We start from the raw sequence: 13,672 nt of genomic DNA on the forward strand, positions 1-13,672 counted from the left end.
TATTTATACCGCGTGCATCTGGCGCAGCCACTCTGGGCAGCTTCCAACAGAACGCTAAAATACAATAACCTATTAAGCATTAAAAGCTTCCCTAAGCAGGGCTGCCTTCAGATGTCTTCTAAAAGTTTGGTAGTTATTTTTCTCTTTGACATCTGGTGGGAGGGCGTTCCACAGGGCGGGTGCCACTACCGAGAAGGCCCTCTGCCTGGTTCCCTGCAACTTGGTTTCTTGTAGCGAGGGAACCGCCAGAAGGCCCTCGGCGCTGGACCTCAGTGTCCGGGTAGAACGATGGGGGTGGAGACGCTCCTTCAAGTGATCAGCTGGGACCAGGGGTGTGGAGCAACAGCGCTCTCCATCCTCCTAGCAGTCAAGCAGCAGCAGTGTCACAGTTCCAGCCAGGCAAAAGCAGGTGAGGGGTTGGGTGTAGCAAGGTAGACCCAAGGGCCAAGTAGAGAGGCCAGGAGTCAGGGGTTTGGACTAGATGGCCCTTGGGTCCCTTCCAATGATTCTTCCTGTGATTCTATGATTCCGCCCTCAGGCCTGAGGTTCCCAGTCTGGTAGTAGTAACAATTATTATCAGCAAATGAACCTTTTTGAGTTTCCTTTTTTAAAAAATGAATTTTATTAGCAATTGGGGAAAGGGATACAATGATTCTCATCAAATATCTTTTTTTTAACAAAACGAAAACATTGATCTATATAAAAACACAAAAAAGGAAAGAAGAAGAGAAAGGGAGAAAGAGAATGAGAGAGAGAGAGAGGAGGAGGAGGAGAAGGAATAAAATGGGAAAGGGAAGAAAAAGAGAATAATGAAAGAAAGAGAAAAGCAAAAAAAATAAAAATAAAGAACCTCCAATTCTTCATCTGTCAGCTATTTGTAATCTCATGCACTCTAATATAACACCTGGCAAAACCATCCACTCTTACACGCGACAAGTTTTCTTGTCTTGTGTCATGAGAGAATGCTTCCCCCTGATCCCACCTTCAGCTGCACCTTTTGCGTCCTCCCTGCTGGTCCTCCCAGGCAGTGGAAGGTGGCTCAGAGCTGGGAGGAACACAAGTTGAGAGGGGCTTGCCCTGTTTAATATCACCTTTCCCCCTTTCCCAGGTGACTCTGGGCTCAGGCGGCAGCCGTCCCCGGTTTCTGTCTACCTGTTCCCCGGGGAGAACGGAGCCATGGGCAAGGCAGGGAAGACCCCGGCCCCACCACCCACCCCCGTCGGGGAGGGGCTGGACTTCAGCCCTTCGGAGGACAGCGAGGGCGAGAGCGAAGCCACAGACGACTTCTGCATCCTGGATGCCCCAGGCACAGGAATCCCGGTACGGACTGGCCTTTCTGCAAGGAGAGTGCCAAGCCTCAGGCCATCTGCTGTCTCTGGAGCCAGGCCTTTATTTCTGTGGATTTAGCAAAGCCAAGGGCCCTTGCTGAACCACCTCTCTGAAGGCATCGATAGCTTCCAACTTGGATGGTTTTTAAGAGGCGTTATTGATGGCTCTGCTCTGCCTCCACAGCTGGATACCAGTTTCTGGAAACTATGTGCTCTGATCCTGGCTCTTGCTTCCTCTCTCTGCAGCCCCGAGACGGGGAGCCGGTAGTGACGAAGCTCTTGGAAGGCCCCGTTCGCATCCAGGAGGGCCACTTCTCCCGCCCCCTGGGGAGCACGGACCTCCTGAAGGCCCCCTCGCGCTTCCCGGTCCCCGAGAGCCGGGTGATGATGCGGGAGATCTCGGTGGTCTGGCATCTCTATGGCGGGAGGGACTTTGGGCTGGGGCGCTCTGCCTCTGGCCACGCCCACTCACCCAGGTGAGCCGCTCGCCCTCAGCTGCCTACCTATTGCTCTGCCACCTGTTTTTTTAATTTAATCCCCTACCCCACCCCAGAAGGTCCTCTTGGTTCGCAAGGAGACCATCCCTAGAGCCTGAAGAGGATGTCTTTGTTGAAGCCTCCCTGCCTAACAGCTGACATGCGGGGAAGTGCAGCAGCCGTCACTCCCTCCCTGCATGTCAGTGGTGCAAGCCCCGCCTCCCTTCTGGCTTGTGAGGAGACCCTCCCTAGAGCCCAAAGAGGACATCGTCTTTAGACTCTGGGGAGGGGTCTCCTTGCAAGCCACTAGGACTCCCCAGGGTCTTCCCAATGCACACAATTTCAGTTACAAGTTACACGCACAGAGGCCCCCCGCATAAATGGGGAGTTGCCTGTGCCAGTTTCTGGAAACCAAAAGGAGGGAAAGTTTTCTTGTGCTTGCCGGTTTCCTGTTGACGCCTCTAGCTGGCCATTTATGAGAATGGGATGCTGGACCAGACAGGCCATTTGCCATCCGCCCAGCAGGCTTTTCTAGTATGTTCTTACGGCTGGCGGGGCAGAGGAGCAAGCCTCCTCTGTTGACTTTAACAAGCTCTCGCTCCCCATCTTTTTCCGCCCCACCTTCTCCAGGACAAAGCCGTCTCTTTCCAGCGCCCGCTCGTCCCCGTCCCGCTCCTCTGTCACCAACCGGCCCCAGAACACCTGGCGGGCTCAGGGGGGCACCAGCCGCATCCACGACCTGCTGATGGAGATCCAGCTGACAAAGGTGAGAGCTGGTGGCTAAGGAGGGGGGCCTCGCTCGCTGCTCAGGGGGCTCCTTCGAGTTTAAAATGGGTGCCCCCGATTCCCTGGAGAGGTTCACCTGGCACCTTCATTATACAGTCATACCTCACGTTACGCTTGCTTCATGTTACGTTCTTTCAGGTTACGTCCCGCGGCAACCCAGAAGTACCGGAAAGGGTTACTTCTGGGTTTTGCCACTTTTGCATGCGCAGAAGCGCAAAAATGACGTCACGCACATGCGCAGAAGTGCCGAATCACAACCCGTGCGTGCGCAGATGTGCCGCTGCGGGTTGCGCTCTTTTCATGTTGCAAACGGGCCTCCTGAATATATCCCGTTTGCAACCAGAGGTACCACTGCATATATATTTTTAGGCACCAGGTGAAAGCGTTCCTCTTCAACCAGGCCTTTGGCTGATTAATATTAGACGGTCTTTTAAATGTGCCCGTAGGAAGGGGTGGGGTCCTGTTCTGCTGTTTCGTTTTAATTACTTGCATGTTTCATCTCCTGTATTTTATTCCGTGAACCACCTTGAGGTCTTAGGATGAAAATAAAATAAAATAAAATTTCCCCAGAAAGGCCCTTGCTGTGCTTACAAGGCAGGGAATCACTTTAATGGTTGGTGGGGTGCAAGAGATCTGAAAGGAAAGAGGTGGGAAACACCGGGGCATCGGGGTGGGGGGGAGAGTGCAGGGCTAGGACTACAATACGCACCAAAAATACCCACTTGGTGACCCTGGGCCATTCTTGGTCTCTTGGCCCGGCCTACCTCTTAGGGTTGTTTGTGAGAAGAAAAGTGGGGGCAGCATACACCACCCTGAGCTTCCTTTGAGGACAGGTAAATGAATCAAAACAATGGGGGAAAGGAAAAGTCTCCCCTAGACATGTGCACGCAAACAGGCAGAAGCTGAAAATTATCCAGGATAAGAAAATGAAACTAAAATGCAAGTTGGAGAGGAGAACGAACGATTTAAAATTATTGCAATCTCACTTGTCGTTCCTTGATTAATTTTATTTTATATATATGCGGGTGTTGGTAAAAGGGAATAACTGAGGGATGAGGAATTTGCTTAAACAAAAAAAAGATAAATCTGTAAAATAAGCAGCATGTAAAAGTGGATTCCAAAAAATTGGAATATACCTGAGAGGGGGGGAAGCCGGTATTAATTTTAATTTGGTTTCAATGTGTTGCAAATTTGAAAATGAATAAAAATTAATTGGCAAACAAACACACGCAAAAAAACAAGTGGGGGGGGGAGTGGGACAAAGTGGTGAGCTCACCTGCCCTCACCTCTCTCCTCCTCTCCAGGTGAGTTTCCAACATGAAACTTACCCCAGCAGCAGCAGCACATCTGAGAAACCCTCCGTGGAGTTGGAGGAGCAGCCCGTGGCCAGACAGGTCTTCATTGTCCAGGAGCTGGAGATCCGAGACCGCCTGGCCTCCTCTCAGATCAACAAGTTCCTCTACCTGTACAGCAGCGAGTGCATGCCGCGCCGAGCCCACTCCAACATGGTACGGGGGGCAGCAGGAGGAGGAGCTGAGAGCAGGTGGAGGGTTGTGGGTTGCGTTGCTAGTGAGCACCAAGGAGCAGACCTCTCCCCTGGCTCTTGGCTATCTCCGCCTCTCCTTGGACTGGAAAAGTCCAGATGATCCCCTTTCCTGTATGCTATTTTTGGGGGAGGGTGGGGCCTCCAGTACTAGATTACTGCAGTACACTTGATGTGGGGAACGTCCCTTGCTCTCGATCCGGAAGCTGAAGTCAGTGCAGAATGCTGCAGCACGGTTGCTGACAGGCCTTGTCAGCAAATATATCACCCCTGGGTGGAGAGATTTTCTGCTTGCCTGTTTGCTGCTGGACCCGGGTTCAAGGTGTTGCTATTAGCATAGAAAGCCCTTAACAACTTGGGACTAGTTTGCTTGCAAGATGGGCCTTTCAACCGCTTTGAGCTGCAGAACTGGCACTGCTGCAGGTGCCACGTAATACCCGTTCAGCCTTTGTAAGAGATTGATCTTTTGGTGTGGTACTTTGGAACTCCCTACCTGTTGAAGGCAGGCACCTTCACAGTACTCCTGCTAAAGACATTTTTGGATTAGACAACTCTGTCCGGATACATAGAATGTCGATGTGTGTTTTAACCTGATTTTAGTTTATTTTTAATCCCTCTCCAAATGTTTTAAATATCTGTTTATCAGCAATTTCATTGCTCTTTTTGTAATCAGCTTTAAGGGTTCGCTCCCCCCCTTACAATAATCAGCGGTATATAAATGTTAGGGAAAAAATAAACCCACCTGGATCTTGGAGGCCTGATGAGACTCTGGTAGTTCAGCCTGGCCTGGAGTCTGATAGTGAAACAGTTTTGTGGGTAGGGGGGATTTGGCGCTGCTGAAGCTCAGCCTCTGAAAAGCTCCCCTGTCTTCTGTCACTGGGGGCCACCGCAAGACTGACCACCCCCACCCCCTCTTTCTTCACAGCTCACCATCAAAGCCCTGCACGTCTGCCCTGAGTCTGGTCTGGGGGGCCCCGAGTGCTGCCTTCGTGTCTCCTTGATGCCACTCAGGCTCAACATTGACCAGGTGAGCAGGTGAGGGGGGAGGGTTGGTGTTAGGTGCTCCTCAGGGGACAGTGGGGGGGGGACTTTGTTTGGGAGCACCCCTGTGCTCGGAATTCCCTGCCCTCCCGCAGGAGGAGGAAGATGTGCATAGCCAAAATGGCTGCTTGTGGCTGCGGCTGTGACTCAGATGCCTGGCCTGCTCCTAGAATCATAGAATTGTAGAGTCGGAAAGGATCATCTAGTCCGACCACTTGCAATGCAGGAATCTTTTGCCCAATGTGGGGCTCGAACACACAGCCCTGAGATGAAAGGTCTCATGCTCTACCGACTGAGCTGTTTTGCTTTTTGTTGTTGTTGGTTTTTTTAAAGGTGCATTTAGTTTGCAGCATGCAAACAGGACAAATGGTAAAGAAATAAGAAACAGTGACTGTGTGGAGCATATTATTACAATAGAATACAGTGGTACCTCGCAAGACGAATGCCTCGCAAGACAAAAAACTCGCTAGACGAAAGGTTTTTCCATTTTCAATTTGCCTCGCAAGACGAAATTTCCCTATGGGCTTGCTTCGCAAGACGAAAACGTCTCGCGGCTTTGTTTCCTTTGTCTAAAAACAAAGACATGTTTTGTTTATAAAGTTAATTTATTTTCCCTTCAATTTTTGAACTGCTCTTTACAGTATGTGTGACTTTAAAGAGCAGTTAATAAACTGTTGTTGTACCAAATTTGGCTTTGTTTCGACTTTTTTTGACCATAGGAACGCATTAATTGATTTTCAATGCATTCCTATGGGATTTCGTGATTCGCAAGACGAAAAATTCGCTAGACGACAAAAATTGCGGAACGAATTAATTTCGTCTTGCGGGGCACCACTGTAAAACAAACAGATCACTCAGGACAGACATTGTAATAAAATAGATTCTGCAAAGGGATCTTTTTGAAGCATCACATTTTTGAAGCATCACATACAGCAGAGGCATGTGTTGTTGGGGGCCTATGCAGTGCAGTATATTTATTCATAAAGTGTATAAACTGAAACCGTACAACATCAAAATGGCTTCGTTCTGTAACCCCCCTCACATCCCTCTGGCAGTGGATGAAATGCTCAGACAAGGCCATGCACCACACCTCTGAAACCATCCCTAGAGAGACCTGATGCAGATGTCCAGTGTCTGGTGACTTTGAGTGTGGCTGCAGCCAGTAGCAGAGCAAGCGGCTTCCTTGTGAGCCTTTTGGGATGGGAGGGGTGGACCTGACAAGACCAAGCAGGGTGGATTCCTCCTCTTCTCCCTCCCAGTTTGCCCAAACTGGAGATGTCTGCGCTGGAGCTTCCAAGGTTGATATTGCGAACAGCTAGATTTATTGTATGCCTGCTATGAAAATGGAAGTGGCACAGGATGAAATACACAGGGATCTAAACAAACTTGGATTGCTGATTCTAAATGTGTTTTGATGCATTTTAATTATCGTTTTTTTTATTCCCAAATGTTGTAAGCCACCTTGAATCCCAGCTTGGGAGAAAGGTGGGATAGAAATACTAAATAATAATAATAATAATAATAATAATAATAATAATAATAATAATAATAATAATAATAATAATTAATTGGCTCCTGCTTTCCCCTTGCTTTTTCTCCAGGATGCCTTGTTCTTCCTCAAGGACTTCTTCACCAGTGTAGCTGCCAGCATTAACCCTGTCGTGCCCTGTGAGGCTGGCTCAGAAGGTGAGTGTCTGGCTTCCCGGAAGGATCTTCATTTAATAAAAATTAATAAAAAATTATTTATTTCTACCCTACCCATATGGCTGGGTTTCCCCAGCCATGCTGGGCAGCTTTCAATTGAGGACTAAAAAGAGAATAAAACTTCAAACATTAAAAACTTCCCTAAACAGGGCTGCCTTCAGATGTCTTCTAAAAGGCGGATAGTTGTTTATTTCCTTGACATCTGACTAGAGGGCGGTCCACAGGGTGGACGCCACTATCAAGAAGGCCCTCTGCCTGGTTCCCTGGAACCTCATTTCTCACAGTGAGGAAACCACCAGAAGGCCCTCGGCACTGGGCCTCAGTGTCCAGGCTGAACGATGGGGGTGGAGACGCTCCTTCAGGTATACAGGACCGAGGCCGTTTAGGGCTTTAAAGGTCAGCACCAACACTTTGAATTGTGCTTGGAAATGTACTGGGAGCCAATGTAGGTCTTTCAAGACCGGTGCTATATGGTCTCGGCGGCCGCTCCCAGTCACCAGTCTAGCTGCTGCATTCTGGATTAGTTGTGGTTTCTGGTAGCCCCACACAGAGCGCATTGCAGTAGTCAAAGTGGGAGATAACCAGCGCATGCACCACTCCGGCGAGACAGTCCGCGGGCAGGTAGGGTCTCAGCCTGCGTACCAGATGGAGCTGGTAGACAGCTGCCCTGGACACAGAATTGACCTGTGCCTCCATGGACAGCTTTTCCCTTTCCCTAGAGGAGGAGGGCTTCTCCAGTTCCGCACCACCCTCCTCACCATGGCTGCCTGTTGGCCAAGCTGGTTGGGGGCTGATGCACGTTGTAGTTCAACAACATCCAAAGTGTCACACGGATGGCAGAGGCTGTCTAGAGGAACCCCCCAGAGGTGCCCCACGTCCCTCTCTCTCTCTCTCTCTCTCTCTCTCTCTCTCTCTCTCTCTCTCTCATTGCCCAATGCTGCTCTTCCACTCCATAGGTCGCACAGAGTCCTCGGGGAAAGAGCCCGAGGGAGCAGAGGGGGAGATGACAGCCTCGATGGAGACCACGGCCAGCGAAAACAGCTCCTTGTCCAACGCCTCCTCTTCCTCCTCCGACCAGCCCATTTACTTCCGGTACAAGCGCTTGATGTGGGGAGGGAGAAAGGATGGGGCGTGTGGATGCTGGGGGGCAGCAGGGCCAACCTGCAGAGTCTTAGCGGAGAGTTCTATCAATTACTATATTTACACCCCACTTTTCCTCCAAGGAGCTCAAGGCAGCATTTATGGTTTCCCTGCTCCCCATTTTCTTTCTCCCCGTCCCCTGTTCTGCCCCATAACAGCCCTGTGAGGTAGGTTAGGCTGAGAGGCAGTGACCAGTCCCAAGGTCACCCTCAGTGAGCCAAGGGGGGATTTGAACCCTGGTCTCCCAGGTTGAGGTCTGACACTCTAACCGCTACGCCACAGGGACTCCAGAATTTATAATGCGTATGAGAGATGGGAAATACAAGAGTCATCGCCCAGCTTGGAGGGTGCGTGTTCTGTAGAAGGAAGGAGGAGGTGGCTATTGATGGCTACTAGCCATCCCAGTTATTCTCCACAGCTGGAGACAGATAAATGCTTATAAATACCAGTGGTTGGAAACCACAGGAAGGCAGAGGTCTTGCTTGAAGATTTCCCAGAGGCACCTGGGAACGGGATGATGGACTAGATGGGCTGTTGGCCTGATCCAGCAGACTCTTCTCAGGTGCTTATGGAACCTCCAGGCCCAGAGGCAGTCTATCTAGCTTTCTAGGTCCTTAGAGGTACACGGCCATTGTGAGAACAGGATGCTGGAGTAGACAGGCCACTGGAGTGGTAGCCGGCACTGCTGCCAGCGCTTTGCCACCACAAGAGAAAAAGCACCTCCCCTTCTCCTTGGCTTCTCTCTCTCCAGAGAGTTCCGGTTCACGTCCGAAGTGCCCATCTGGCTGGACTACCAGGGAAAGCATGTGACCGTGGACCAAGTGGTGAGTAGCAGAGTCTGCAGGAGCCCCTCCCTCCCTCCCCAGGCCTGGGGAACTTTCTTATGAGTGACCCCTTTGCAGAGCTGCTTCTCAGTCTCTCTCCACCTTCCAGCCATTCATTCCAGCTGTTGCTTTTGCAACAGGGCAACTCAAGGGGGCTGCGTTTTAGGGTCTCAGCATAGGACCACAGGAAGGGCATGGTGGTCCCCACCAGGCTGCCTCTTTCTCCCCTCTAAAGCCTGGCCCTTGTGCCCAGGAAAGGATGGGGGTGGGGAGAGATTAATCCAGGATTTCCCAAACTTGGTTCTCCAGCTGTTTTTGGACTACAACTCCATCCTTAGCTAGTCGGGGATGATGGGAATTGTAGTCCAAAACATCTGGAGACCCAAGTTTGGGAAACCCTGGATTAAACAAAGGTGAGGGTGGGGAAGGCGAGTGCCTGTCCGGAAGAGGCAACTGGGTCAGCATCCACCCTTCTTAGGAAGAACTTTCTGGTGGTAAGAGCTGCTCGATAGTGGAGAGGACTCCCTTGGGAGGTGGTGGACTCTCCTTCACCTGAGGCTTTTAAACCAAGGCAGAGCAGCCACCTATCAGGGATTCTTCAGCTGCGATTCCTGCACTGCAGGGGGTTGGCCTAGATGACCCACAGGGTCCCTTCCTACTCTACAAAAATTCTGTTTCTCCTTAGGGCACCTTTGCCGGCATCCTCATCGGCCTGGCGCAGCTCAACTGCTCTGAGCTCAAGCTCAAGAGGCTCTGCTGTCGACACGGGTGAGGAGCCACCTTTTTTAGGGTAGCCGGGGGGGGGGTGTCAGTGGAGAGGAGGGCAAGGCGGGGCTCTAACCCGCCAGCATCCTTGTGGTGCATAGTAAGAAGCCAGTATCTGAATGGAGGCAGCCCCATTTATCTGTTGTCAAGCTGGGCTGAAAAGCCGCAGGTGCTTCCGCATCCCGCTGCCTGAGACACTTCTGCTGGCAGCCCCTCCCCACGGCTTCACTTGCTTCACTGGCCTGGGGGGCCGGATCTGGTGGGCGTTGCCCTTTGGGGTCCCTGACCTCCTCCTTCTCCACCTCTGCAGGCTACTGGGCGTGGAGAAGGTGGTGAGCTACGCCCTGACTGAGTGGCTGACGGACATCCGTAAGAACCAGCTGCCAGGCATCCTGGGAGGCGTGGGGCCTATGCACTCCGTGGTGCAGCTCTGTAAGTCCGGCGGGAGGAGGGGGTTGCCTGGGGATGTAGTGTTAGGGGCTGGAAGGCTTCCTGTCTATCTACATATACAAACAGGAGGATTGTTATGAGGACTAGATGGAGCCACCAGGCCCAGGCACAGTCTACCTCTGAATACCCAACTGCTGGGGAGAGGGAGCTGTTGCCTTCCCATCCCTGCTTGTGGATTTCCCATTGGGGAGGAGTGCGCACCCAGTTGGCCATGGTGGAAAGTAGCATGCTGGACCAAGTAAGTCCCCCTTTTGGCCTGATCCAGCAGCACAGTTAATAATAATAATAATAATAATAATAATAATAATAATAATAATAATAATAATAATAATATCAATTTACATGCCATCTTTTATCAGAAGATATCAGGGAGATGTGCAACATTAGAAACACATTACAAAGCATCAATGGAAAAACATAGTAAAAAGTATGCAGACAGAGACAGCCTAATAATAATCATAATCATAAGTCCTGCCTCTCCACACATTAACAGATTATTAAATAGCCATAGGCCTCTGGGTAAAGGGGAATGGTTTTGCCTGACCTGCAACGGTGCTGCCCTTGCATTTGCCCTCTCTTCTCTCTCTCCTTCCCTCCCAGTCCACGGCCTCCGTGACCTCTTCTGGCTGCCCATCGAGCAGTACCGCAAGGACGGGCGGATCATCCGGGGCCTGCAGCGTGGGGCAGCCTCCTTTGGCACTTCAACCGCGTCGGCAGCCCTCGAGCTCAGCAACCGCCTGGTGCAGGCCATCCAGGTTTGGGCAGGGGGGGTCTGCGAGGGGCAGGGGGGGTCTGCGAGGGGTGGCCCTTGTTCTTCTCCAGCCCTTGGTGATGAGGAGGGGATCGTAGAACGGTAGAGGGGCCATCTGATCCAACCCCTTCACCACAGCCTCATTTCACTGCCAAACAGCTCTTGCCTTCAGAAAGTTCCTCTGAAAGCTTAGTTGGAATCTCCTTCCTTGTCATTAGAAGCTGTTGGCTCGGTTCCTGCTCTCCAGAGCAGCAGAGAACAAGCCTTCTCCATCTCCCATGCGACAGCCCTTCGGATATTTGAAGGCATTGTGGTGCCCGCAAGGGCAACGGGGTTCTCAGAACCGCCTCTCCTTCCTGGTTTGCCATCCCTTCTCTCCCCCTTGCAGGCCACAGCGGAGACCGTCTACGACATCCTGTCCCCTACCGCCCCCCCAATGACGCGCACCCTCCTGGACAAGAAGCACACACGCAAGCTGAGGCGCGGCCAGCAACCTGCCGACCTGCGTGAAGGGGTGGCCAAGGCCTATGACACTGTGCGAGAGGTAAGGCCTTGAGCCATCCAGGTTGGGAACCATCCCTGCCTCCTGTGGGAGTGAGTTCCATAGGTTAACTCTGCCCTGTGCGAAGAAGGGCTTCCTTTTATCTGCCCTGAATCTTCCAAAATCCAGGGCTGCTCTGGCTTCCTTGAGCTGCTTTTGGGTTAGTTTCCTTGAGGCTTGTTCTCTTTCTGCACATGCTGGGGTCCTTCTGGGCAAGCAAATGCTGCCTCTGATTTTCCAGCAGCCCCATTTTGGCTCCATAGCTATCGGCACTCACTGTCTGAGTTCGCTATTAGTGGAATATCATTACTATTTGTTTACACACACACCTTTATATATATATATAGTGGTACCTCTGGTCACAGACGCTTCAGGTTACAGACTCTGCTAACCCAGAAATATTACCTCGGGTTAAGAACTTTGCTTCAGGATGAGAACAGAAATCGTGCTCCGGTGGTGCAGCAGCAGCGGGAGGCCCCATTAGCTAAAGTGGTACCTCAGGTTAAGAACAGTTTCAGGTTAAGAACAGACCTCCAGAACAAATTAAGTTCTTAACTCGAGGTACCACTGTATAAGCGTGTACAACAGCAGCTTACATAAAATTGAACTAGGAAAACATGTTGCCTTGTAAATTAATGATCTTTATATATTTGAAAAGGAATGATCCTTCCAGCCAGGGTTTCCCCAACCTGGGTATCCAACAGTTTTTGGACTACAACTCCCATCATTCCATAGCTAGCAGGCCAAGTGGTCAGGGATGATGGGAACTGTAGTCCAAAAACAGCTGGAGACCCAAGTTGGAGAAACTCTGCTTACAGTCCTCTGGTAGGCCCTGATGTACGCTTTCTCTCCATCCTTTTCTCCTCCTCCTCTACACCAGTGTGGTGTAGTGGTTAAGAGTGGTGGATTCGTAATCTGGTGAACTGGGTTCGCTTCCCTGCTCCTCCACGTGCAGCTGCTGGGTGACCTTGGGCCAGTCACACTTCTCTGAAGTCTCTCAGCCTCACTCACCTCACAGAGTGTTTTTTGTAAGGGAGGAAGGGAAAGGAGAATGTTAGCTGCTTTGAGACTCCTTAGGGCAGTGATAAAGCGGCATATCAAATCCAGACTCTTCTTCTTCCTCCTCCTCCAGGGTGTCATCGACACAGCCCAGGCCATCTGCGACGTGGCGACTCGTGGCCACGAGCAGAAAGGCATCACCGGGGCGGTGGGAGGCGTCCTGCGGCAGATCCCTCCCACCGTGGTCAAGCCCCTCATCGTGGCCTCGGAAGCCACCTCCAACCTCCTGGGCGGTATGCGCAACCAGATCAAGCCCGACGCCCGGAAGGAGGAGTCCCTGAAGTGGCGCTCAGAAGAGGCTCAGGACTGACCGGGCGCCGCCACTGCCGCCGTCCACTGACCCGAGCTCAGAAGCGGGGATGTTCCTCTTAATCTACCCCGTTCAGGACATTGGCAGGGCCACCGAAAGGACGCAGCCTCCCGCTTTGCCAGCCTTGCCACCCGCAGAAGAAGAACCACGTGGTGGGGAAGAGCTTCTGCTTGGTGGGATTGGCGCGCTCTCAAGCAGCGGCACGCCTGGCATCACGAGGGTGGTGCCACCTCCTCTTGCCTCGCCCTTGTTTTTGTACTTGTCAGGAGTATAGCTTCTGCCATCCATTTGGTGCATGAGCTGCAGGCTGCAACTTCTCTCTCTCTGTCTCTCTCTGTCTCTGGGGTTGTTGGGAGAGACGGAAGGTTGGCTGAACATTAAAGGACGTGACTTGTTTTCAGCTCCTGCTTCCATAGGCATTCGGTAAGGGGGTGAAGTGTCCTTTTCTTGGTCTGTTTTGCCCTGTCGGACAATGTTTTGATGTGCTGTACAGATCAGGGACGCGACTCCTTTCAGGTACAGAAGCAGGAATTGACACAGGCACCCATGATGGGGGCGGGGGTGGGGGGTTGGTGTGTTTGTGGGGAGAACAGGAGAACCAACCCAGGCAGCCACAACCACACAATTCAATTTCATTCTGACCAGCAGCAAAGCAAAAAGTTCTGCACAAGCTTTTTGGGCTCCCCAGAACGTCTTTCCTTCAGCCTGGATGTTACAAAAACCAGAGATACTTCCACAATAAAGGAGGACCTGAGGGCTGAGCCCAGATTGGGTGCTGTGCTGTGAGGGTGTGGAGCGTGCATGTTGCAGGAAGTGTGTGTGACAAGGAAGGAGCAGGCAGGGATTGGCTGCCGTTCCTGCACTGCAGGGGTTGGACTCTATGACCTTGGAAGTTCCTTCCAACTCTAAAATTCTGTGATTGCCCTAGAAGGGCTGGCTTTGCTGGGGTAGGGG

At 51.6% G+C, this 13,672-nt stretch overlaps 1 protein-coding gene across 1 annotated transcript in view; it reads left to right on the forward strand.

Annotated features, from left to right (window-relative positions):
• The window catches only part of ATG2A (autophagy related 2A), a 37,974-nt gene extending 24,856 nt beyond the window's left edge, over window positions 1-13,118 (forward strand). The window contains exons 30-42 of the mRNA XM_081173984.1: window positions 1,109-1,320; window positions 1,575-1,804; window positions 2,435-2,570; window positions 3,895-4,098; window positions 5,059-5,160; window positions 6,776-6,860; window positions 7,835-7,970; window positions 8,770-8,842; window positions 9,528-9,610; window positions 9,918-10,039; window positions 10,658-10,812; window positions 11,197-11,352; window positions 12,482-13,118. Of these exons, the coding sequence (XP_081030110.1) occupies window positions 1,109-1,320; window positions 1,575-1,804; window positions 2,435-2,570; window positions 3,895-4,098; window positions 5,059-5,160; window positions 6,776-6,860; window positions 7,835-7,970; window positions 8,770-8,842; window positions 9,528-9,610; window positions 9,918-10,039; window positions 10,658-10,812; window positions 11,197-11,352; window positions 12,482-12,718 (1,931 nt within the window). The 3' untranslated portion in view covers window positions 12,719-13,118. The remainder of the gene's footprint in view (window positions 1-1,108; window positions 1,321-1,574; window positions 1,805-2,434; window positions 2,571-3,894; window positions 4,099-5,058; window positions 5,161-6,775; window positions 6,861-7,834; window positions 7,971-8,769; window positions 8,843-9,527; window positions 9,611-9,917; window positions 10,040-10,657; window positions 10,813-11,196; window positions 11,353-12,481) is intronic.
• The last annotated feature ends 554 nt before the right edge of the window (window positions 13,119-13,672 follow it).

The sequence above is a fragment of the Podarcis bocagei genome (assembly GCF_964188305.1).
Source record: "Podarcis bocagei genome assembly, chromosome: 16".
NCBI lineage: Eukaryota > Metazoa > Chordata > Lepidosauria > Squamata > Lacertidae > Podarcis > Podarcis bocagei.